Source organism: Aspergillus luchuensis, chromosome 3, assembly GCF_016861625.1.
Source record: "Aspergillus luchuensis IFO 4308 DNA, chromosome 3, nearly complete sequence".
NCBI lineage: Eukaryota > Fungi > Ascomycota > Eurotiomycetes > Eurotiales > Aspergillaceae > Aspergillus > Aspergillus luchuensis.
The window spans coordinates 553,074-576,488 of NC_054851.1; the positions used below are offsets into that span (position 1 = coordinate 553,074).

Sequence of the window (23,415 nt, forward strand, 5' to 3'; positions counted from 1 at the left end):
CCCCGGGTCCGCGAAACTGGTGTGAAGCGCGATTGAACACGCGTCGTGTGAGTAAATCCGCGATCTACACTCCCATCCAGACCTCGCATGTTCGTTGGCGACTGCCCAGGCTTGCAGATGCGCCATCGGATCGCCTTTTATGGATCCCAAGGATCTCTCCGCGCGCAGGCATTTCGCATCGAACCCACGTCTCGAAGCACAATGAGTCTTTTACGTGCTTTGGGTTCTTTCTGCACCGCGCATTGCTCTTTATCTTCTGGATTCTTTGTCCTTTGTCTCTGTCATACGTATAACTAACTATTGTTTGCGCTTTCTAGTCACATCCATGCTTTCCACCACCCCGAGCAGTCTATGATCGATCGTATTATAACTAATTTTCCTTGAAGGACCATGGTATGTCGCGAAAATATTCCACAATGCGCTGGATATGGGACGGATTGGATGGCAGGAAGAAAGTTGCAACGAGACTGACTTGGCTGTTTAGGTATTGTTCAAGCGGAAACCGGTCCAGTACCTTCCTCGACCGGTCATTGAAGATGACAGCTCCGAGGCATGCATACCCCTCAACTTTTGATCGACGTACCTGCTGACATGAGATTGCAGGTCTGGGTTATACCGGAGACCAACGAAGTTTTCGTCAATTATGAACCGTATCTGCAGAGAATGGATTTCTACAAGCAGCGGAGGTTCATTTGCGAGATAACAGGCCACTCGGGCCTGACGTTTTTCGAGGCTCTTCGAAGCGAGGTATGCGAAAGACTTATTCGCGCGTTTTTGTTCCCAGACGCTAACGTCCTGTTAGATGGAGGAATCGCGCGAAGTTAACAGCGTATTCCCCGATGCCCTCAAAGAACCCATTCTGCGCCGAATTCAGTTCTCCACAGTATCGCGGGTCGATAACCTTGGTATGTACATAAATGGTCCTTATCATGGACATCTTGAGTGGAAGCTAACATGCGCAATTTAGTGGATGAAGTTTACGAGGTAATTACGTGGTTTGGAATGTATTTGCCGATTTGCATGTCGCTAACTAGTATTAGGAGTTCAAGCAGGACTTTTACCCAGGGGAACCTGTCCTGATTCTACTGGATGATAATACTCGTCTTCACGGCACAATCCGAGACAAAGTCAATTTTCCGGACCAGCTCAACCCCGATGGAACACTTAAAAGACCGGCCTATTCCACGTATCTCGTCAAAGTTACGGATCGTCCGAATGAAGAGGCGCTACTGGACCAGGAGCACATCACTCGCGACCGGAAGACATTTACCAAGCAAATGCTGCGTGCGTTCATCAAAAACAACGTAACTCGAGAATCGTGGAATGGTGCACCGTGGCTGGTGAAACCTTCTATTGCGGAAGAGTTTAGAATTCCGACTGAAGTACCAAAGCACCTGCAGTACGGGGCAAAGGTTGCAGAAAAGAAGGCGATGAAAAAAGCGGACCAGGAAGGCTTCTTTGGCTTTTTCGCATCACAGCAATTACCCGAGTTGAAGCCCGCGGTAAAGGGCCAGAAAGGCAAGCCTTCCCAACAGGATATGGCCCGGAACAAAGAAGCACAGTTCCTCGAATACCAACGCTCACTCAACGGCAACCCGACTTTTGTTGTCGCCAATAAGCCCACAAACGGAGCAGCCCGATCCACCAAGAACCAGGAGACTGAAAAGAAGCCACAGCCTGCCCCTGCGGTTGTCGTTAAAGCCGAGCCTCCCAAGGAGCCATCTCCTCCCCCGATCAAGTACCCTATCGAGGATCTCGATATTGCTCCAGACCGCGAAAAGAAGAAGCAACGCCCGGAATTGAAGTTCTTAACCGTGGACGAGACCGATGATCCCGAGGATGCCGATCTCCTGCATGATGATATTGACTTGGAATCAGTCGGGCGTCTCCTGGAAACGTGGAACACTCTTAACGTCTATTGCGAAGTTTTCCAGCTCGATTCTTTCACTTTCGATGATTTCGTCCAGGCTATGCGGTTTTCATCCGAGGACGTGGACTGCGAGCTATTCGTGGAGATGCACTGCGCTGTCCTGAAGAAGTTGGTCAATGCGGAGAAGGATGACAATGGCGCTGTCCAGATATCTCTACCGGAACTTCCAGACGAAGAAGAGGACGAATCTGAGGAGGAAGACGAGGAAGAGGAGGACGAACCGACACCCGAACCTGAGCCAGTTGTCACGAGAATGACCACTCGGAGTAGCCTGGCGAAGGCTGAAGCAGAGAATCTCAAAGCGCAGGCGGATCGGGACCGTTCGAGCTCCGTGGAGGTCAAGATTCATCGCGCCGCGGAGATGTTCGGGGAGTACGGCTGGATCGATCGCCTGCGGAAGCGTGATTTCCGAAACGGGGGCTGGGAAATGGTGATGATCGGACTCCTGCACCAGTTGTCCGCCCGTCCACGGATGGAGAAGGTGTGCAATGAGATTTTGAAGCACCTAGCTCCATTGGACGCGGAACCCACCCAGGAGACTGCGCAAGCTCAGTACTCTACACTGGATGTGAACCTGCGCGTCCAGGCTCTCCAGATCATCTGCATGCTCAGCCTAGAGACTAAAGCCATCCGCAACTATCTGGAGGAGTGCAGTAACCAGATGACCGAGTTCCGTAAGGAGAAGATCGAGTACCAGAAGGCGCGCAAGGCAGCGTATGTATACCTTGTTGAACTGATTCCGTTTGCTCAAAAGCTTTTGCGATAGACTGGCTAACTTCATTATGATCACAGTCTTGAAGAACTCCGCCGGTTACATCAGGAGCGCAAAGCTCTGCAGCCCGAACCGGAAAAGTCACCCAGCCCAGCACCTGAATTGGAAGCCCTGGAAGACTCCAAAATGACCGGTGTGGATGGCGATTCGGAAGCTGTGGATTCGGATGAGGAAGAAGTTCCTCAGCGGACGCTTCGTGGAGGCATAGACCGGGCGCTTGAACGCAAGCGCAAGCAGGAGGAAGAACGCGAGAGGAAAGAACAACTCGCCAAGCAACCCAAGGGCTCCAAGCAGTTCCAACGAGTGCTCAAGAAAATCGAGGACCAAAAGGCCAACATCCAGAAGCTTGAAGATAAGATCAATGTCGTCGATAATGATCTAAGGGAAGCCGACTGCCCGCGGACCAGGTGTCTTGGAAAGGATCGGTTTTGCAACCGCTACTGGTGGTTCGAGCGCAACGCCATGCCATACGGTGGGATGCCCAACAGCTCAACGGCAGAAGCGCAGTATGCCAACGGTCGCCTATGGGTCCAAGGGCCCGATGAGATGGAGCGTGTGGGATTCATCGACGTCTCAGATGATCTGAGGAAACAATACCAGAAGGACTTCCAGACTACTCCTGCGGAGCGCAAGAAGACCGAGGAAGGACATACCAGACTCACCAATGCCACCGAATGGGGCTACTACGAGGACCCAGAGGCGATCGACGCACTTCTCGACTGGCTTGATTCGCGAGGCCACCGCGAGTCCAAACTCCGCAAGGAATTGCTGCTGCAGCGTGATAATATCGTGAAGTACATGAAACACCGCAAAGAATACCTACAGCCGACGTCCGACCAGGAGGAGCCGGAGGATGTCCCGGCTAAGCGCATGATAACGCGGAATAAGACGTATGTGGATGATAACAAGCATCGCTGTATGCGTTGGCGCAATACCACGGCATTGTCGGACAATGGTCATCTTCATGTGGATGCTTCACGGCCGACGAAGCGGGCGAAGAGGATGACGGATGAGCCCAAAGAAATCAAAGCGACCAACCGTCAAGGAAAACCGCTTACACGACAGGGCACCAGATACAACTTCTAAAGCAGCCCATCGAGGCTTCTTTTTCATTTTGGTTTTTGGACATACAGGTGTTTCTGGGGGTTGAACTGCATGCATTGCTGAGGATACTTGGAGTCGTCAGCAACCCAAAAAAGGTTGGCATATCGATAGAATTGCATGAGCGACGCGACCATGATGCTTTTGATTTCCCGCATATATTTCTATTCTACTATGTTATACTTGAGTTCGTGATAGACGGGACAGGGGAGTGTTGCTGGGCTGCGAAGGACGAGATTTACAAGGCATTGCCAAGTATATATATAACTGATCGAAAAGAAAGAGAACTGCCTGCCTCTGACCCGCGGGTATTGTACATTATCTTCCTCTTTTTCCGAGGAGACGAATAGAGGGGATTCTGGTATAGTCGATCTAAGTATTCAGTGGAGTTAGCTATCTTTATCTCCGGATGAGTAACGCCGCGGCTGCGGTTGGCCGTCCAAATCCGGAAAAATACGACTGCCCGCCACTCGGAAGCCGAGGTGTTATGTGACGGTATTCAGCTGACTGGGCAGTGGCAGCGGCTGGTATCGGCACGTCAGCCCGTAACGTCATCCCCGGCGATTCTGAGTTTCCGCTCTTCTGGCCGCCCGACGGAGTGCCACCATGACGATGCTTTATCATCCTACGCCTGGTGTCTGGGGCGTTGCTGGCTATTAGGCATTTCTTTTGTTATCTTTGACTCCCCTCTTGTTGAACTTATCTCCGCTGTGAGAAGAAAATATCCCTGACTGTTCACCCCGCGGCATCCTATCTCCATGGCCCCGATCCTCCGCTAGTCCGCGACAGACCTTGCTGCAGTCTCCTCAGATCACCCCCCGAAGAAGCACCGGGTCTCGTGCCAGTTGTGTGCTCATGTCGGCTGTCATCTCGGACCATGCTCAGCCTGACTCTTCTACTACCGGATCCGACCCCTCACAGTTTCGTCCTACATCACCATCCTTAAACAATTCGCAATCGTTCTCTCCCCAGATGGAGCAAGTCGCACAGTCGAGACCGGCCCGAGGCTCGACACCAGGCGATGCAACTGATCGCCTAGCCGTGGGTACGGCGCAGACGACCGCCGTCGACGATGCCTCCACCCCGCGTCCGTCGCAAAAGAGCCGTGGCGCAACGCAAGAAGTCAACAAGCGGAGCGTCGACTACTTATTACGAAGTGGAGTGGCGGGGGGTTTGGCGGGATGTGCGGTGAGTTTTGCTTCTGCAGGAACGCAGAGGATAGGAATGCGAACCGGACGTGGTAGACTAATTCGTGTCACCTAGGCCAAAACTGTTGTCGCTCCTCTCGACCGCGTCAAGATCCTGTTTCAAGCGTCCAATCCACAATTCGCCAAGTATTCCGGTAGCTGGTTTGGCTTAATATCGGCTGTTCGCGATATCAGGCGCCATGAGGGCCCCAGGGGTCTTTTCAAGGGCCATTCGGCGACATTACTCCGCATTTTCCCCTATGCCGCTATCAAGTTCCTCGCCTACGAGCAGATCCGAGCAGTGGTGATTCCGTCGCGCGACAAGGAGACGCCGCTGCGCCGACTCGTCTCTGGAAGCATGGCCGGCATGACTTCTGTCTTCTTCACGTATCCGTTAGAGCTTATTCGAGTACGCTTAGCATTCGAGACGAAACGCACGTCTCGCTCTTCGTTCCGCGATATCATCCGACAGATTTACAACGAGCGGGTCGCTATGCCATCATCGACGGGGGCATCAGTAAAAGAAGCTCCAGTGACCGCCACTGCAGAGAGTGTCTCATCGACGGTGAATAAAGTTGTTCCTCGTTCTGGACTGGCCAACTTCTACCGTGGATTCGGCCCGACTCTCCTGGGAATGCTTCCCTACGCCGGAATATCCTTCCTCACCCACGATACCGTCGGCGACTGGCTGAAATCGCCGACGCTATCCCCTTACACCACGATACCTGAATTCGAAGAAACTGGACACCCGAAGAAACATCATCGGCAGCAACTAACTGCCGCTGCGGAGCTTTTCTCCGGAGCGATCGCGGGTGTTGTATCGCAGACTTCCTCGTACCCGTTCGAAGTGATGCGACGACGCATGCAAGTCGGCGGCGTCGTCGGCGATGGCCACCGACTCGGCATTGTCGAGACCGCCCGCACAATATTCCTCGAACGGGGCTTCCGTGGCTTCTGGGTTGGGCTGACGATCGGATACCTCAAGGTGATCCCGATGACGGCTACCGGGTTTTTCGTTTATGACCGGTTGAAGGGAAGACTTGGCATTTGAGAACCAAACTAAATCACTGTGGATTTGCAAAATTTGTCTTCATTTTCATTTTCTTTGTCTAGATATATACCGAGTTGGCGTCGTTGGATTCGATACCTGCACCTGCATTTGTTCATACCCAAATTATCGCATGTACGAGAGCCTGGTCTGGGCTCGGCTTCCATGGGAACGGATGACGGAATATTGTATATACATATACACTTTAGAATGACTGTTGCTGCGCACCATCTCAGTGAGAGCTGAGTGTTGCGATCAGTTGATAGTTAGAGCGATCTACATCTTATCGCGATCATATGCCATCATACAAAGAGAACCGTGATATCATCCAGTCAAGAGGTACTCCTTAGTAGATGTATCATCATCATCATCATCATCATCATCATCATCATCATCATCATCACTTCCTCTGTACCTATTACCCTCGTACATCTCAAGACACTCCAAATAGTCAATCTGCGACCTACCTACTCCCCTCCACGCATCGAAGTATCTAGATCCTGGAGGTGAAAGGAAGTCCGAAAATCCACCCCTCCGATTGGCCACCCAGCGCGGCGCACAGACCACCCAAAAAAAGTTCCCGTTCGATCATCTTCTCTGCAATCATCTCCAATTTCCAATACTTCTGTTTTTCTCATTTTTTCCCCCTCACAAATACAATATACAAGATACGAATATATCTAGCAGAATGACCACCCGCAAGCGCAACGACTTCCTCGACATCGTCGAAAGCGACGACGAATCCGGCCACGACGATCGCGGCTACGACTCCGAAGCGGCGGAGCAAGAAAAGAGCAAAGGCCGGGCCGTGAAGCGGAGGCGCACGCAACCAGTGCAGTCGACGAGCGATCTACATGGCTTGAACGATGGTTCGGAGGATGAGGATTCGGATAATGGGGTTGGGTTGGGAGATAGTGAGGATGAGAGGGTGGTTATGAAGGGGAGGAGCAAGAAGAGCAAGAAACAGGCTGCTGCTGCTGCTGGTGGATCGGAGGATGAAGACGATCATGAGGAGGAGGAGGAGATGAGTGATAACGACGAAGACCACTATCTGGACGCCAGAACGGAAACAACAACCGAAGAATCCTCGTCCAAGAAATCAACAAGCAAGAAACCCCTCGACAAAGCCAAGAAGGCGCCGAAGAAGAACAAAACGGGGGTGATTTACTTCTCCTCTCTGCCTCCGTACCTGAAACCGTTTGCGCTCAAGAACCTTCTCGAGACCCGGTCGTTCGGGCCTATTACGAGGGTGTTCTTATCGCCTGAAGTCCGCCCTGCTAGTGCGCCTCGTCGGAGATCTAATAAGCGGAAGACGTACTCGGATGGATGGGTTGAGTTTGCATCGAAGAAGACGGCAAAGATTTGTGCGGAGACGTTGAATGCGACGATTATCGGGGGTAAGAAGGGCGGGTGGTATCATGATGATGTGTGGAATATGAAGTATTTGAAGGGGTTCCGGTGGGCGGATCTGATGGAGCAGGTGCAGAGGGAGAGGTCGGAGAGGGAGGCGAGGAAGAGGGTGGAGGATTCGAGGGCTCGGAAGGAGGATAAGGTGTTCTTGGAGGGGTATGAGAAGGGCAAGGTTATCGAGGGGATTCAGAAGAAGAATGAGGAGAAGGGGAAGAAGAAGAAGGATAGTGCGAAGGATGTTAGGATGGTGTTTAAGCAGAATGAGGTTAAGTTGGGGAGGGATAAGAGTGTGGAGGATCCGGGGAAGTTGGGAGATGATACGAAGAGAGTGTTGGGGAAGATTTTCTGATCTACTACTATTCTCGTTTATGTAGTCTAGGCTTTCTTTTTTCTTGGTTAATAGATATCCCTATTGTCTTGTTTATTGGTCTATGGATATGGTGGTGTATACTAGGCTAGTGTTGAAGATTCGAACCAGCAGAATTGACGTAATAACTGCATATTAACACCATGCATTCGTCTGGTTTGGTGGTAAAAGTATTAACTAACTCCATCCGTTCTTTGACAGTGAGCTCCGAGTGGTACACCTGGCAGTCAATATGGGCGTGGTGTAGGGCGGCAGCGATGTACATCTGCTGAGAAGGTCCCGTACACCACACGATTGACTTCTCGTTCAACTCAAAAACCTCCTGCTGCAAATTACTTAACAGGGCCCGCAACTTGGGACTACCTCGAAGTAAATAAGTTAGACAGGTCTCGTCATCGAAGGTGTCAGTAGATCATGTGGAAGGCTTCTTCAGACTAGATATAGATCTTTGCTCCTTGGCTGCCTATACAGGAGGAGGAGGGTTTCCACGCGGTCTTCTTATCTTTATACCTTAGATTGAGATTGCTCCTCATGACCATGTCAAAGCATAAAGATACCCTGCCTACAACCCTAGCTTACCCTCCCGATACCAGTAGCGTCCGCAAAGTCCAGCTAACCTGGATTGATTTATTCTTTATTTCTGTTTCTTTGGGCATTCGTGGAGTAACTGGCTTATTATCCCAGAATTGGTTCTGCATGCATACACGCTAATCTGTTCTTACATGGGCCGGTGTGTATATAAAGCAGGAGATCTTGTTCTTTTTGACATCATGGTCTGTTATGTCTGGTTTATCTAGTGTGGGTTCGGGTGTGGACTTGCGGCGATGTTTGGGTTCTGGGGGCGAGGGCGCGTCTGCATGCTGCCGACCACGGTTTCTTGCCTTTGTGGGGGTGTCCGTGTTCCTGTCCTTTGGCATATCGTGGGCTTTGCGAAACGTTGTCACAGCCACATGCATGTATGGAAGCAACGGGCTTTGGATACTCTCTTGTGGTCAAGATAGCCGAAGCATGCTGCGCCATCAATTACTCGAGCCGTGATCTCATTTGGGTAGCAATGATCGTGTCATAGATCAACCGAGAAAGAATGTGCTTTTGAAAGAATTCGATTGAGACCAGGTGATTTCTGTGAGACGCCAGCTGATCGGGACTCAGGTGGGAAGCGTCCAAGGTGTCATAGAGTAGTAGTCAAGATAGCCATTGGAAACTGCGTTCCGAGCGTTGAAGAAAGGTGTCGCTATCATTAGCAGACTGCAGAAGGCTTGTAAGTGCTGCACTGCGAGTGCTGGAGCACAAGGCATGGAATATATCTAGACTCTTGGACTAGCCCAGTAGTATTTTCAGTGAGTTCCTTATATTCTTTTTGCGGGTCTTGTAGATAAGAAAGGGCTTCAGATATCTAAGTGCTGCCGAACCGCTGACGGCAACTTGGTTTTGTGCTTGGTATAGGTTTCCTCCGGTTGCAGCAGTTTTTTTCTTCAATTATAAGGAGAGTAAACGAAGCCCACGGGGCGTTACGTGAGGGTCACTGATAAGAGTAAGGTTTCTTGCAAGTCTTGAAGTAATGTTTCTGCAACGATACTGCTCTTCTGGGATACGAGTGCGTTATCTAGTTCCGCTGGCGACACCTGACCATGGGCTGCACCATCAACTAAATCTAGCATTTTGAGACAACTACCAACTTACTCCCTTGGGTTTGTCGATTTGACTAGGAGAGTGCAACTCCACCAGTACTCCTTTCAACGCCCATACAGCTGTCCTTGTACTGCTCACTGATGTTTCTATCATAGAAAACACCTTCGTTCGTCAGTAGGTTCTCTTGCTCAACCCAATAAAGGAAGCAAGCCAAGTGTGCCCTTTCCAAGGTTCAGCTGGACGGGCTCGTCATCATATGAAACACTAAGATTAGTGCCTATTTGGACAGGGATCTTCTTGTCGCACTGCATTGGGCCATCGTGTTTAGTGGACAAGTTTCGAGGATTTCTAAAGCCTCTGTGCGATTAGTCTTCGAACCGAGGACATCTCTGGGCTTGACCGAAGAACTGGTATCCACTAGCTAGATTTCAGGCACGCATCGAATCGGTATTCAGTGAGCTGTTTAGAGCAGCAACCAGACATGAGATAAATAGCCAAATGATTCGGGGCTACTGGCATTGTCTGTGAAGACTCATGATTCGATAGAGTTGATATGAGATCGGATTTCTCGGGCAAATGCTGTATTAGCCCTTGTCTAATAGGAAAGAAGTTTCAATCAGGATTATTCCGATACCAAAAACGAGAATTCACCTTGAGTCGAGTATCTCTTCTCAAAGAAATTGCAGTTAGCAGGACAATAAAGTGGACGTCGTAAAGAGTGCACATATTACTTTCTCGTGCTTCTGTTTTGCCGCAATGATTGTGCTGATGCGGTAGCTCAACGATGTCTAATACCGCAAGTCAGTGTATAGGATGAAAACCTGGATTATCCCTGCAAGGAGTAGGTATAACTGTGCAGGTGAAGTAGTCTACTGTGTTCCACAAGGTGTCATGAACAGTTTCCGAGTTACATCAAAGTATTGCTAGCGAACTCCTGTGGTAGAAGATGTCCCAGTCTCGTCGCTGTACAGAGTACCAGGTTTCGTGGATTTTCGAAAATTGGGAAAACATCCTAAAAAGGTGATTAGCTCTATATCTTGTTTATTAGATCAGTGCAGGACTCACAATTCGTGACCCCCTCAGAGCTGGTTGACCGTCCTTCAACTCCCAGACCTCTACAAATGCTGAGAGCGGACCATACCCAATCACACGCAACAACTTTACTTTTGACTTCCTTGTACAACTTTGGCGTGGAACCCCGAAGCTCATCTGTGACACATTCGATGTTATAAGTACCGTGGAATTCCTCGTCTCCATATTATGCGATTAGCCAATTGCGCGTGCTCATAAAGTGCTGCGGAGGATTGTCAACGAGGAAACCTAAACTCTGATATTGAAGAATATTGGACGTGGTGTCTGACAAGCCAATGTGTTTCCACGAATCCAGATAGATGGGCGACTGGCAAGACATTATTGAAGCAGCGTTCACTATAGACAGGTAAGTATTGTCAACGACTCCAGTTCTTGGACAAACGTCTGGGATGGGTCGCGTCGTTTATGTCATGAATATACAATGACTATATGGACCCTCGAGTTTATCGACCAAGCTACCGGAACTTGCATCAAATAGAAAGATAATGTCGATTTCTCGCTGACAGTCTGGAACACCGTAGGCACAGGACTAAAACTCAGCGGTTCCGGAGACATTCTAAATCCATAGATATTGGGCAACATTGCAGAATGGCGTTGCTGTTAGCAAAAGCCTGCGTCAACTCGCAGCCATGCATGTAAGTGACATCCTAATAATGGTTCCCATAGTAGTGATATGACAAAGAGAGAACCCACCCACCAGGCCATGACAAAGAGGACTTTGAGGTCGAAAAGAGGAGCCAGGGGCTTCAGCTCATCAGTTTCGAGGTAGTTTATGCTCTACCTAGCATACCATCGTCATCGCTTCAGGCGTATCAGTCAGATTCTGATTAGGGACCCAGTGCGTCGGCGCTATAGTACATAGCTTATTAGTGGTGTGATTCACGCCGCAGTAGCGTAGTTCTGATGTGCATGAGGCAATAAGCTAAAAAGTCGGCTTGCTGAAGAGAGTTATTCCTGTTTCGCATGCAGTGCATTTCGAGAAGAAGACATCATTGTCTTAATCAGTGGTTTCTACCTATATCCTGGCTCTTTATATTGTACACACGAAAAAGATTTCACCATGTGCATAGTGATAATAAGGTATGCATGTTCGCGTTTCCATATCATTGCTGCTGTTCAATGTATCATATGATAGTTTTCGTCTTGGAAGACGCAGGTCACCTGTTTGTAGTAAAACCTAATCGCCCTCCGGCTTCTATTTTGAATGCTGGCAGAGTATTACTGCTCTGCGGTACTAGTGACCTCTTCGTCCACTCTTGTGACATCTGCTATAGAAGTGTCCTCCCGTTCAGTGATACTGAGAGCCTCCATAATCAAGCATCTTGCTCAGTTCCTATGGACAGAAGTCTTCTATAGCCACGATTTTGTGGTGGACCTATTTTTATTTATACCCACGGGGCTCTAGGACGAACGAACAGTGCTTTAAATGTACTCTTTGTACCAGCAGTTTGAGGAGAAACAGCTTTGCTGATGCTTCGGTGTTCTCTTACCTAGATTACTGCATCATGCCATCTCTGAACCTTCTCTTGGGACCAAGTGAATGGGGCATTGTTGTATTAATAGATTGACTGGTGGGATGAAAGCCTATATAAATTTCTGGGTGGCATTGGCTCTTCCTTTGATTAGTGTTAGGGTTCGCGAGTGGAGTATAGATCTAGGATATGAGTTGGGTGGAAGGGAGAAGATGAGGCCGGCAGAATCTGAATTTATAGAGCATCCGCATCCAAATCTAATCAATACCTGCAGTTACTGCCAGCTACTATATTCACGATGATCATCTTGGACGTGAAGATATACTTCAGCTGAGGAATACAAGTCAGACTTCACCAATCCTAATCAATGTCTAATCATTCACTTCATCTATGATAACTTTTTGTGTATCAGACCGGATATTGTTAACCATAACGATATCAGAATAGCCATGAAAACGCCAGAAACCCCTATGTGCAGTCGTGATTAAGAAAGTCCCGTGGAACTTAATGGTCATCGTCCATGTTCAACTCGTCAAAGTCATCAAGCAGCTCATCCATGTTGATCTTGGGCACCTCCTCGTCATCGCTATCCTCGTCCATATCCATGCCACCCTGCTCCACAGGGGCACTTCTCCGTGCCTTGTACAGATCAAGAGTGCCACGCAGTTCCTGATCTTCTTCGACATCGCGCAAGAACATTTCGAAGTCCTCTTCAAGGCGGTTACGCTCGGCTTCCTGCTTACGGTTGAGGGTGCCAGCCGCTTGCTGCGCCGCCTCCTCCTCGTACTCAAGAGCCATGCGCTTAAGACGCCAGTTGCGGTTCTTGTTCTTCTTCTTGCGGGCGTAGAATTTCTTCACGAGCACAACATCGGGAATAGCGGAGCTGTACTGGCCACTGGCCTCGATCGCCTCAAAGTTGGGGTCGTTGAAGTTGGTACCAGTCAGGTGGTAACCAAGGACAGAGTCACCGACGTGAAGGACTCCACCCAGGTGAGTGCGGGTGAAGTAGGTTTGATCGTTCGAGCCAAGGTCCGAAGCACGGGCAACGGTTGCCTCGGCCAGGTAGTACCGTCCGTTCGACCGTCCAACCAGTTCAATGTCCATAATGATAAACTCGGTCAGCTCCGTCACATCGGCAAGACTCCTGAAGGGCGATCTCCAGTAGGTGTTTGTCGGGACATCGGCGGTCTGGAGGGTGTTAGGGTCGAGAAGGTTGACAGAGGTACCGACGCGGTAGCAGAGGGCCAGGGGCGAGATGTTGCCCAGCGACCTGGCAAGCTTGATGGGCAGCGCAACCAAATCATCCTTGCAGATAGGGATCAACTCGATAGAGAAGGTGAACTTGTATGACTTCGTGGAGGTGTGGATATCCATGGAGATCAGCTCCTGCGACTTCTTGACCTTGGTGGGGACGACGGAGGAAAGGAACTCGACCATCTTCTCCGCATGATTCCTCTGCGCAAAGTAGAAATCTAAGCCATCCTTGGCCTCCTTGATGTTGATTGTATCGCGGTGAGCGTTGTGCTTGAGGATGATCTGCTCAAGGTACAAGAAGGTTCGCTTGTGAGGCACCTTCTGGCGCAGCTGGATGCTGGAGTTCCAAGTGTTGACAGTGAACGACTTCTTGCAGTCAGGGCATTGTAGCGAGGCGACAACGTATTCAACCTCGAAAGTCTGCTGCACAATGGTGCCCTGGAATGCCTCCTGCTGGATGGTGATCTTGACCTTGATACGTTTCGAGTGGGGTTCGGTCCAGATAAAGCTGGCATCGATAATGCGGACCTTGGACAAGCCGCGGAGCTTGCGCAAGCAGTGTGCGAGAAGTTCCTTCGATTCGAGCGCAGCACTAACCCAGCTGGTGGGGGGCTGGAGCCACCGCTCGCAGTCCTTGCAGCAGTGAAGAACTGCCTCTCTCTGGATGCCTTGGGAGATATCAACCGTCAACTTCACACAGTCCTGACAAAGAGCACCAGCGGATGTTGTTCCATCGATAGGCGCGCCACAGTTGCAACAAAGGATACTAAAACGCGATGTTGTTAGTTAAGGTCCCCGATCAATATTGCCCTCATGTATGTTTACAGGGAAATTTTTCTTTCGATTTGCGGGGTAACTCACGTCGCAGCAATCTGTTCCTGCGGGGCCTCGAAAGGCACCGGCGCATCCAGGTCCATCGACATGTTGGAAGCAGGGATGAGGCCTGATACCAGATAAACAAGAGGGTAAAGATAGGGAAGATAGAAGAGCCGGCGACTCCTGCTCGCTGAATGATGAAGCGAAATTTAGATTTGTCATGAGGATCAATATTTGCCCCGCCGCGAGAACTTTTTGTTTGCTCTGTTTGCTTGCTGACTCCATCCTTAGTCACCGTTTGTCTTGTTTGCCTCTTAGCAGCTTCCCCAATTGCGCTGCTTGTCGCCACTGCGAAGAAAGCTGTCGAGCTCTCGTTTGGTACCATTACTGCTGCAATATTGACCATCATGAACAGGGCATTGTTGAGAGCTGCCTGGTCCTCCAGGACAGCACTTCGCGCGCCTCCTTCCGTCTCTCGCGCCGCGTCATACCGTTCGACCATTCACCCAGTAAATCGAGCTTTTGCTTCAGTATCTAGCCTGCGTTCTGAGCAGCCTTCGTCCTCGTCCTCTGCAGTGCCACCGGCATCTGAGCTGAAAGAAGAACCGACAGCGAACTCCGCATCGGAGAGCACCCCTCACATCCCATGGTATCTACAGGAAGAAGCACCTGTGCCCGAATCAAGGCAGACAACTTCGCGAGATCAGATTCCCGAATTGCCAGAGAATCCTCCAGCTATCCTCCCTGCACTCCTCGACTATGTGTTCAAGGATGTTGGTCTTGATGAACTGAAATTGATTGATTTGCGCGGATTGGAAACTCCGCCAGCTCTTGGGGCCAACGTGATCATGATAATTGGAACTGCTCGCAGTGTCAAGCACCTGAATGTGTCTGCAGATCGTCTTTGCCGCTGGTTGAGAAGTACCTACAAGCTGTCTCCCTACGCTGATGGACTCCTGGGTCGAAATGAGTTGAAGATCAAGCTCCGGAGAAAAGCTCGGCGTGCTAGGCTCGCCAGCAGGTCCGGTACTATGTTTGACGAAAAGGACGATGGGATCACGACAGGCTGGATCTGTGTCAATGCCGGTGTGGTAGAGGAAACGCCAGTCAAGAAGGATGAGAATTATAGATTTGAAGGGTTTGGCCACACTGCCACCGGCACTAGGGTTGTTGTGCAGATGTTCACAGAAGAAAAGAGAGCCGAAGTCGATCTTGAAAGCCTTTGGCAGAAGGCGCTGGACCGATCCGAAAGAGAGAAACAAAGGGTTTCCCAGGTTAATTCAGCCGCACCTTCCGAAGAGGTTCGTGCTTCCAATTCGATAAACGTATCACCATCTGACCGTGAGTTCGGCCATGCCTCCAGGTTTCCCACTAGCCCTTTGTTCGGACAGAAGAGGCTGCTTCACACCAACCGTCGTCCCGCAAGCCAACACTTCGACCGTGCAGCAATCCATACAGAAGATACGGAGGTAACTCTGGATTCCCAGCCTTCGTCTTTACTTCGAGACCATGACCATAGCGACAATGGAAAGACAACCCACTCAATGGATGCACTATTTGACCACCTCTCAAAACTATCCGACGTTCAGGCCAGGATCGAACTAGGAGAGGGCCCGGAAGATAATGACTCTACGCTATTCATGCGCCTATTCCATGATCTGTTATCAATTAGCACGGCGGCAGAGAGAGCAATAGCCCGTCTTGTCCTATTCTGCAACGCGATTTCCAGACAGCACCCGGGATATACAAAGCGGGGTTTATATTCAGCGTTCACAGAATGTACATGCGCTGGTTGTTCAGTATCTGATGATCTAGCATTTTCAGTTGTTTCAGCCTTGTTATCTCCCCGACTAGCAGGGACTAGCCCTGAGGACGTTGCAGGGCGAGTTCCGGAAGAGGATCAGGAATTAGCTCTTCTTGTGCTTGAACATCTATCTCTGCGCGGCACCAATGTTGTCAACATGAGAGTGTTCGACATGATTTATCGAGCCGTTGCCAGTTCCCCGTCCACCACTGTACCAGACGGAGCAAATGATGCACAGGCTGAAAATAAAAGCGCTCTTTATCGGGTGTCTCGCCTAATCGACACCCTTGACCTACCCTTTGAACCCGAGCAAGCCCGCAGCCTTATGTTATCGCTCTTTCAGCACGGCGACTACAATGGCTTTTGGAAGTTGTGGCGCAAGGGTCCCCTCAATGGAAGTCTGCGCACCGCTGCTGACTACAAGATGTTGTTCCGGTTGCATGCTGATCTGGGAGATGAACTCCGTGCTCGGGACTGCGTATCAACATGGATTCCGATGATGAGGAGAGAAGAAAATCCGATACCCCTCGAGGGAGAGCTCTTGGTAGATATCAAGCGCTGCCTTCTGCTTGCCGATCCAGATATTGTGCAAAAGGCCGCGGAAGGATCGACGAGCAATCTGGTCCGATTCTGGAACGCATGCCAGATGAAGATGCTGAAATGATGCCTCTTCGAGTCATTGTAAATAGTAGACACTGTACTAGTAAATAACACAATCCCAAATCCCTCTTTATGCAGTAAAGTAGCAGTAGCTGGATGTGAATGTGACGGTGGATCCGGACCTGGCTGACGGGTGCCGATAAGCCTCGGCTCAACTCGCCGCCATCGGATTGACATCCACCGCAGCAGCAGCTGCACCTCCGCATTCTCTCCATCCTCCACCCAGTCCCCCCCATCCCAACTGCTTCTTCCACCTAGGGGCCAATGACTGGCGTGCTGTCGCCAACATGGAATACCTGCCCAGTCTGCAGCAAGAATTCGATGAGCTGAAGCCATCGCTATTCGGTACGTGCCTTATCGCACGCCCCAAACCATCTCAAACGACCACTCGACTAACCTGCATCCCATCGCAGAGCTGCTCGCCGAACAACAGCTCTCCGACCTTCTCCCCCCTTCAATCCGATACATCCTCGCCGTCGCGACCCATCGCCATCCACGATATCTCCTCCGAATCCTCAACTCCTACGACGAGATCTACGCGCTCCTCTCCCTCGTCGTCGAACGCTACTACCTACGCACCTTCGGCGGCTCCTTCACAGAGAACTTCTACTCGCTCAAACGCGAACGAGTGCTCCTCACCAAGAATGGCGAGATCCCTCGCGCCCAACTCGGCGCCCCAGGTCCCGTCCGCGAAGCCCTCAAGCTCCGCACCTCCGATGTCTGGAAGAACCTCCTCGTCCTCGTCGGAATCCCCTACCTAAAGCGCAAGCTCGACGAAGGCTACGACATCCACGCCGCACCACAAGCATCCCTAATCATGAGCGGCGGCCCCAGATACAACCCAGGCGACGACCTCCCTCCAAACCCAACAATCCGCCAACGTCTCCTCCACTACTACAAGTGGTTCCTCCGCAACATCTACCCCTCCGTCAACGCCGCTTACTACTTCTCCATCCTTGCCTTCAACCTCGCCTACCTCTTCGACAACACCAAATACTCCTCTCCCTTCCTCTGGCTCATCGGCACCCGAATCCGCCGTCTCAGCTCCGCAGACCACCGCGCCATCGCCTCCATCCTCGACCCCAAGCCCACTCCCGGATCTGGTCCCGGCGGCGCAGGCGCCCGCACCCGCCCCGGCTCCGGCCTCCTGGGTCTCCTCAGCCCGCAGAACCTCTACCCCCAACTCCTCACCTCCCTCCGCTACTTCCTCCCGGCGTCGATCTTCGCCCTCAAGTTCCTCGAATGGTGGCACGCGAGTGACTTCTCGCGTCAACTCGCCCGCAAAGCAACCGAAGTCCTGGACCTCCCTGCCCCCGTCGCAGCAGGAATGACCCCTCCCTCGGAGAAGCGTAAAGCCGCAGCAGCCGCAGCCGCCGCCGCAGAGAAACAGCAGCAGCAGCAGCAACCATCATCCCCAACCCTCAAATCAGCACTCAAATCAACCCCGCCAGCACGCACACGCATCCAACCCCCCATCTCAGCAACCTCATACCTACCCATCTTCACCGTGCCACTTCCCCCGCCAGACTCGGATGTCGCGTCCGCGTGCCCGATCTGTTTGAATGCGCTTACGAACCCTACGGCGTGTCAGACGGGGTATGTTTTCTGCTACGTGTGTATCTTCCATTGGTTGAATGGGGAGCATCAGCGACAGTTGGATTTCATGAATGGGGAGGGTGCGGGCGCGGCGTGGGCGGACGATGATTTGGAGGGGGGTGAGGAAGGGAATAAGGGTGTGGATGGTGATGGTGATGAAGAGGAGATGAAGAAGTCGAGGAGTAGACGTGGGAAGTGGGAGAGTGGGAAGGGGAGGTGTCCAGTTACGGGGAGGAGAGTGCTTGGGGGGACGGAGGGGTTGAGGAGGGTGTTGGTGTAGATTTAGTTTATAGAGGGGGTGTGAGGGTTTTCACTGTAGGAAAGGGTTGCATGATTGGTATGGAGCGTATAAATACATACTATAGTACTTAGTTTGTATTGTGTGGAATGAGGGGTTACTAACTTTCAACATGTTCATATACACTTAAATCTTGATACTGTTATTTGTGATAGCCCATAGATGAACAGGCCGGGTATATTATAGCACATCGCACTATGCACAACGCTATGCTAATCAAAGTGATGGAGTAGCAAGCATCTAAGAAATGACATACGGCTCCGCTCCATCTCCGAATAGAACCTCAGGCTGTTCAGCCGCGACTTTCAATATAGTCTGGGAAAAGACAGAGTTCGCCCAGGCGAACCACGGTCTCGTGTATGATTTGATGTTGTTGACATCGATAGACTCGTGGACTAAGCCCAGGAGACTGGAGTTGCGGACCAGATTAAGGGAATCGGTGATCTCAGTTACGTTGTCGGTTGTCAATGCCTGCACGAGCAGGGACATTGGCCAGGCGTTTTCGAGACCAACTAATGTATCTGTGTTAGCTGTCTTGATCACAAAGTGCCAGGGCTCGGGCATTGCTTACTGTGAGGTCCACCGATGCCGTGAAAGTCCGATCCAGTGAGGTAGTATGGGTTTCCGTTAGGGTCGAGGATCATCTTGCGGGTGTTTTGGTAGACTTGATCGGTCTTATCGACGAAGCCTAAGTAGGGTAGGGCTAGGAGGGATGGAATGTTCGCGTCGTCCATGAAGATGCGCGAGCCGTACCCGTCTACTTCGAAGGCGTAGACGTCGCCGTACTTTGGGTGGTTGAAAATACCATGTTGGCGGACTGCTTGCTCGAGGTTCTCTCCGCGGGTTTGGAGATTGGATGCTAGGGTTGAGTCGCCGCCAGCTGCGCGGATCAGATCCGCGGTCTTCTTCAATTGTACGGACATCATGGCATTGGCCGGGATGAAGAAGCCCAGGATAGTGGCGTCATCGCTGGGACGGAGTGCGCTGCGGATAAGTCCAGTGCCTGAATTGAGCGGATTGCCGATCCCAGCCAGGTTGAGGGTTTCCGTGCCGAGAGTTGTCTGGCGCTGGAAGGTGTACTGGTTCTGGACATACTGATGGTTACTGTTGAAGGTTGGCTGGGACTGGGCGTCGGTGGCGTTCAGGAGAGTATCCAAAGCGAGATACCACCGGCTAGTGAGGAATTCGGTGGATCCGGTGTTTTCGTAGAATTCGTTGCCCAGAGCGAGGAAGTTGGCCAAGGAGTCGAGCTCGTATTTGCATTCGTAAACAACAGAGGGTTCATATGCTGGATGTACAGTATCCTGTTGGCCGTTGCTTGTTGCTTGGATTCCACTGGGTGGAGGGGGCTGGAACGCGTTGCAGTAGGGCGATTGAATGACGAACTCAGCCTGCGTGTGTATGGCCCCGAGGATGAGACTGTAGAGAGCCGGGTCCTTCTTTGCCAGTGTTTGGTAGCCTGTCAATTGATTTGTCGAGTCGCGCAGCCACTCTGCGTTAATGTCCCCAGTCACGACGAAAGTCTGAGCTCCTTGCCATTGCGAACTGTCTCGTCTCATCTTTCGAGAGGAGGAAGTGGTGGACGTGCTATTGACATGCCAGCGAATGGTTGTGTCCAGTGTGTTAGGGAAAGCATTGCGAAACAGCTGAGCCATGTCTTTGTCTACCATGCGCGAGGTCACATCGTCGATGACCTGCTCTACTGCGTTTGAGACAAAGGTCCGACATTCTGCTGCGGGTCTTTGGTAGGGCAGATTCAGAGGACCACCGCTGTATGGGGCACTAGAGCGAAGATGGGTATAAGCAGGCTGATACAGAGGTCATGTTAAAGGAAGAATCCCTTACTGTCCAGTAGAAGCATAAGAGGTGTAATCTGGGCAAGCCCGACGCAGAATGGAAGGCTCATCGCGAGCTGCAGCTCCCCTTGCACCCAAGCCGGCGGCGAGGGTGACGGCCAGCGACAACGAGCGCATCTTGACGGCTGGATAGCGGTTGTCGCTGATGGTGAGTTTGTATTATAAGGCCGGAAGGTCGAACCAGTGTGCCATTGACCATTGAAAAAGAATTAGGGGGAACAATGGCATGTTTTAAAGTGGGCGGGTTGGGGGATGACAGGGGAAGGCAGGGGAATGCGGGGAAGAAGATCGCAAACAACCGATTTCCTCGCTGATCCCCCGGATTCCCGGCAGGATTTCCCACCCATCATACCAACCCACTCTTGTCCTGCAGGATGCCATTGAACCCTCCGGAATGCACATACTTCATTGCAGTTAATCGACTCATTGCAGGCCAGGATTCGCATCCAGTGCTATCTGGCTTATACAGTTACCATCCTTGTCATGTCTACTTCTTCGCTCGACTTATTCGCCGACTCAGGTGTCTTGATCAGCCGATGGCTCAAGGGCCGTTCCGATAGTCGCCTGACAACCTTTTATATTAGAGGTTCGCATTAGTTTGTCGATCACATCCCAGGACAGACAGGTTTCGCTCAATCATAACCTGAACGCTATTCTACTACGCTTCGAAGCATTGACTTTGGCCCAGAACTGGAATTCTGTCTCCCTGATACAATAGAGTGAATGATGGACTCACTCCTGGCTATCATCTCTGCCTACAGAGCCGGCCGCATTCATGACGATCAAGACTATAAAGAAGATTGATTAATTTGATTGAGGGGACACTCAAGAACGCTGCAAATGTGTCACAGATATTTGTATAGTCAAAGCTCTACCTAATAGTACATGAATTGGGCGTACTACGTGGGTGGAAAATGCTATGCCTGTCGAGTGAAAACAGTGAAGCTATATACTATAGATGCAGCGCTGTATGCAGGAACATATAAGCATTGGGATAAGGAGAAATAGCAGACCAGATATTAATGACATGTTAGAAGCAGTCCACTGCATCGTACCAAAGAAGGGTATACTGGGTGTGAGTCTAGTCTGGGTTGGGGTGGAGATGCCCGGGTTTGACCATTCATTGCGCTGCTAATTTCAATGACTTCCTGGGGAACAGAAGTGCACCTGTCAACTAGCGAATATTGGTCACAACCCCTGGACATATTATATGAGCACCAGAAGCAGAGAACAGCCTCGGAAGTGACGTGGTTTCGAAAACATCCGGTTATCCACGAGCTGTTCACTTCTTCGAGAAGAAGGACATGATGCTACCCTGTCCCGGTTTCGCTGCTGGTTTGCCCTTGGGCGCACTCACAGCGGGCTTCTTCTTGGGAGGCGGTGCTGGCTCGTCCTCTGAGAATGACTCCCAGCTTGGTTCCTCAACAGTCACTAAGCACCAACCAGTTAGCTGTTGTCACAATCAGTAAACAATGTACAATCTTACCAAGATAGCCCTCATCGTCCTTGACTGTCTTCTTCTTCATGACTTGGCGTCTGCCCCTGCGACGACCGCCCTTCACCGTAACTTCTTCCTTGAGTTCAGCCTGTTTCGGCGGCGGCTCGTCGATAGGTTTAGACTCTTCCGGTGACGGTGCAGCATCGGGCATTTCTTCGTCTTCGTCTTCGTCTGATACCAGTCAGAAGAGTTACCGACAATAAGGAGGCAACGTACCATCATCTTCCATCATTTTTCTGAGCCTCTCTTCACGCTCTTTCCGCGACTCACGTGTACCGGCGGATGCGGACTTCCCTGAGTCTCGGAAGAGCTCCTCGGGCTCCTCATCCCCGTCTGATGCGTCGTCTAGAACCACTGCTACATATCAATATGTGTACAACGTCAAGAAAGACAGTAAGTACTCACCATCTTCAGCAGCACTGGGTTCAGCCTACATGATTGTCAGTCACTCAATACAAGAAGTTCGGGTAAGGTGATGGAACTGACCGATTCGGCAGCCGAAGTGGCCGGCGTTGCTGATTCTTCCTTTTTCTGCTTCGGCTTGGCCTTTGCAAAAGAGCTAAAAATACTGCCCTTTTGCTTTGGAGGAGCTGTCTTCTCAGTTGGCTTAGACGCTGGAGGTTCCTCGTGTTTGGCCGTTGTCTCCGTCTTCGGGGCCTTGTCTTCAGATTCTTTCTTGGGTTGTGATGTTTCTTCTTCCTTAACAGGACGCTTAGCTGGAATAGTCGCCTTAGGAGGAGCTGGAGCCTGAGCGGGAGCTGGTACGGGAGGGCGACCGCCGGTTCTTCTCTGTAGTACAATCTCATTAGTATCATAGGAATACGGAAATGCAAGCGCACTTCTTACCCGGACATTGTTGCCCTGGATCATGCCCCAGGTCTTGCCGTATTCTAAGGGATCCTCCTGAGCATGCTTGGCGATCATCTCTCCCGCAACATCTGTCAAGACGTTGAGATCCTGAAGCACGGTTGGCTGAAGGCTGTAGACGTATATCGAGGAGATTGATTGGAAAGTCGCCTTGGCATCTGCGCACTCAAATATCAGACCCCACCCTTTGCGCAACTCAATGGAAGCAATTCCACGTACCCTCCAAGTCTTCCTCCCGTGCAAGCACAACCGAGGACATGGCGATCTCATCCCTAGCGACATCCTGGTTCGGCATCGAACTGCTGATGTAGGGACTGCTCTGGGGAATGCCATCGAAGCTGTCCTGAAGGCCATTCGTTGTGGAAGGGGTCTCGGGCGCTTTCTGGATCCCCGTGATAATGTAAGTCGCATTGACGCTGTTTTGCTTCTTGTTGTTTTCGTTGCGGTGGAAATCAAAGAGCATCCTTTCCGACAATAATCAGAATAATCCATATGCATAACTTCGTGTTATTCGTATAAGACATACTGCTTGGCCAGGGTACTATGAACCCGAAGGGCTCTACCTAACGACCGGTAGGTGACCTGTAGTATGCGCCGAAGCTGTTAGTAGATATCCAGCTTGCAGCATATTAGACCTCACTCACCGTGCGTCGCTCATTGATAACATTCTCAGCGAGATACCTCTTATAATCAGCAACAGCCATGATGACAACAGGCCCCTGATCGTGCGTGAAAAACGGTGTCGTTCAAAGCAA

General features: G+C 51.0%; 8 protein-coding genes across 8 annotated transcripts; 5 read left to right on the forward strand and 3 right to left on the reverse strand.

The window, feature by feature from the left end:
• Nucleotides 1–390: 390 nt before the first annotated feature.
• AKAW2_30183S (DDT domain protein) lies at nucleotides 391–3,788 on the forward strand (the record flags this gene model as incomplete). Its single annotated transcript, XM_041686669.1, has 7 exons — nucleotides 391–393; nucleotides 485–550; nucleotides 604–747; nucleotides 803–905; nucleotides 968–984; nucleotides 1,041–2,644; nucleotides 2,723–3,788. 7 exons carry the CDS (start codon nucleotides 391–393, stop codon nucleotides 3,786–3,788), a joined length of 3,003 nt encoding a protein of 1,000 aa, XP_041540630.1.
• An 870-nt stretch (nucleotides 3,789–4,658) lies between these two features.
• Nucleotides 4,659–6,041, forward strand: AKAW2_30184S (coenzyme A transporter; the record flags this gene model as incomplete). Its single annotated transcript, XM_041686670.1, has 2 exons — nucleotides 4,659–4,991; nucleotides 5,067–6,041. 2 exons carry the CDS (start codon nucleotides 4,659–4,661, stop codon nucleotides 6,039–6,041), a joined length of 1,308 nt encoding a protein of 435 aa, XP_041540631.1.
• Nucleotides 6,042–6,726: 685 nt separating this feature from the next.
• On the forward strand, nucleotides 6,727–7,797 carry ESF2 (RNA-binding ATPase activator ESF2; the record flags this gene model as incomplete). The annotated part of the gene is made up of 1 exon (XM_041686671.1): nucleotides 6,727–7,797. One exon carries the CDS (start codon nucleotides 6,727–6,729, stop codon nucleotides 7,795–7,797), a length of 1,071 nt encoding a protein of 356 aa, XP_041540632.1.
• Nucleotides 7,798–12,515: 4,718 nt separating this feature from the next.
• NMD3 (ribosome-binding protein NMD3) lies at nucleotides 12,516–14,188 on the reverse strand (the record flags this gene model as incomplete). Its single annotated transcript, XM_041686672.1, has 2 exons — nucleotides 12,516–14,031; nucleotides 14,127–14,188. 2 exons carry the CDS (start codon nucleotides 14,186–14,188, stop codon nucleotides 12,516–12,518), a joined length of 1,578 nt encoding a protein of 525 aa, XP_041540633.1.
• Nucleotides 14,189–14,488: 300 nt separating this feature from the next.
• On the forward strand, nucleotides 14,489–16,549 carry ATP25 (RsfS/YbeB/iojap family protein; the record flags this gene model as incomplete). Its single annotated transcript, XM_041686673.1, has 1 exon — nucleotides 14,489–16,549. The coding sequence occupies one exon, from the start codon at nucleotides 14,489–14,491 to the stop codon at nucleotides 16,547–16,549; it is 2,061 nt and encodes a 686-aa protein (XP_041540634.1).
• Nucleotides 16,550–16,832: 283 nt separating this feature from the next.
• On the forward strand, nucleotides 16,833–18,421 carry pex12 (ubiquitin-protein ligase peroxin 12; the record flags this gene model as incomplete). Its single annotated transcript, XM_041686674.1, has 2 exons — nucleotides 16,833–16,890; nucleotides 16,959–18,421. 2 exons carry the CDS (start codon nucleotides 16,833–16,835, stop codon nucleotides 18,419–18,421), a joined length of 1,521 nt encoding a protein of 506 aa, XP_041540635.1.
• Nucleotides 18,422–18,679: 258 nt separating this feature from the next.
• On the reverse strand, nucleotides 18,680–20,412 carry AKAW2_30189A (glycoside hydrolase family 125 protein; the record flags this gene model as incomplete). Its single annotated transcript, XM_041686675.1, has 3 exons — nucleotides 18,680–18,951; nucleotides 19,011–20,221; nucleotides 20,285–20,412. The coding sequence occupies 3 exons, from the start codon at nucleotides 20,410–20,412 to the stop codon at nucleotides 18,680–18,682; spliced, it is 1,611 nt and encodes a 536-aa protein (XP_041540636.1).
• Nucleotides 20,413–21,577: 1,165 nt separating this feature from the next.
• On the reverse strand, nucleotides 21,578–23,364 carry AKAW2_30190A (uncharacterized protein; the record flags this gene model as incomplete). Its single annotated transcript, XM_041686676.1, has 9 exons — nucleotides 21,578–21,726; nucleotides 21,782–21,964; nucleotides 22,010–22,147; nucleotides 22,199–22,223; nucleotides 22,280–22,582; nucleotides 22,640–22,818; nucleotides 22,880–23,124; nucleotides 23,187–23,242; nucleotides 23,305–23,364. 9 exons carry the CDS (start codon nucleotides 23,362–23,364, stop codon nucleotides 21,578–21,580), a joined length of 1,338 nt encoding a protein of 445 aa, XP_041540637.1.
• Between the last annotated feature and the right edge of the window lie 51 nt (nucleotides 23,365–23,415).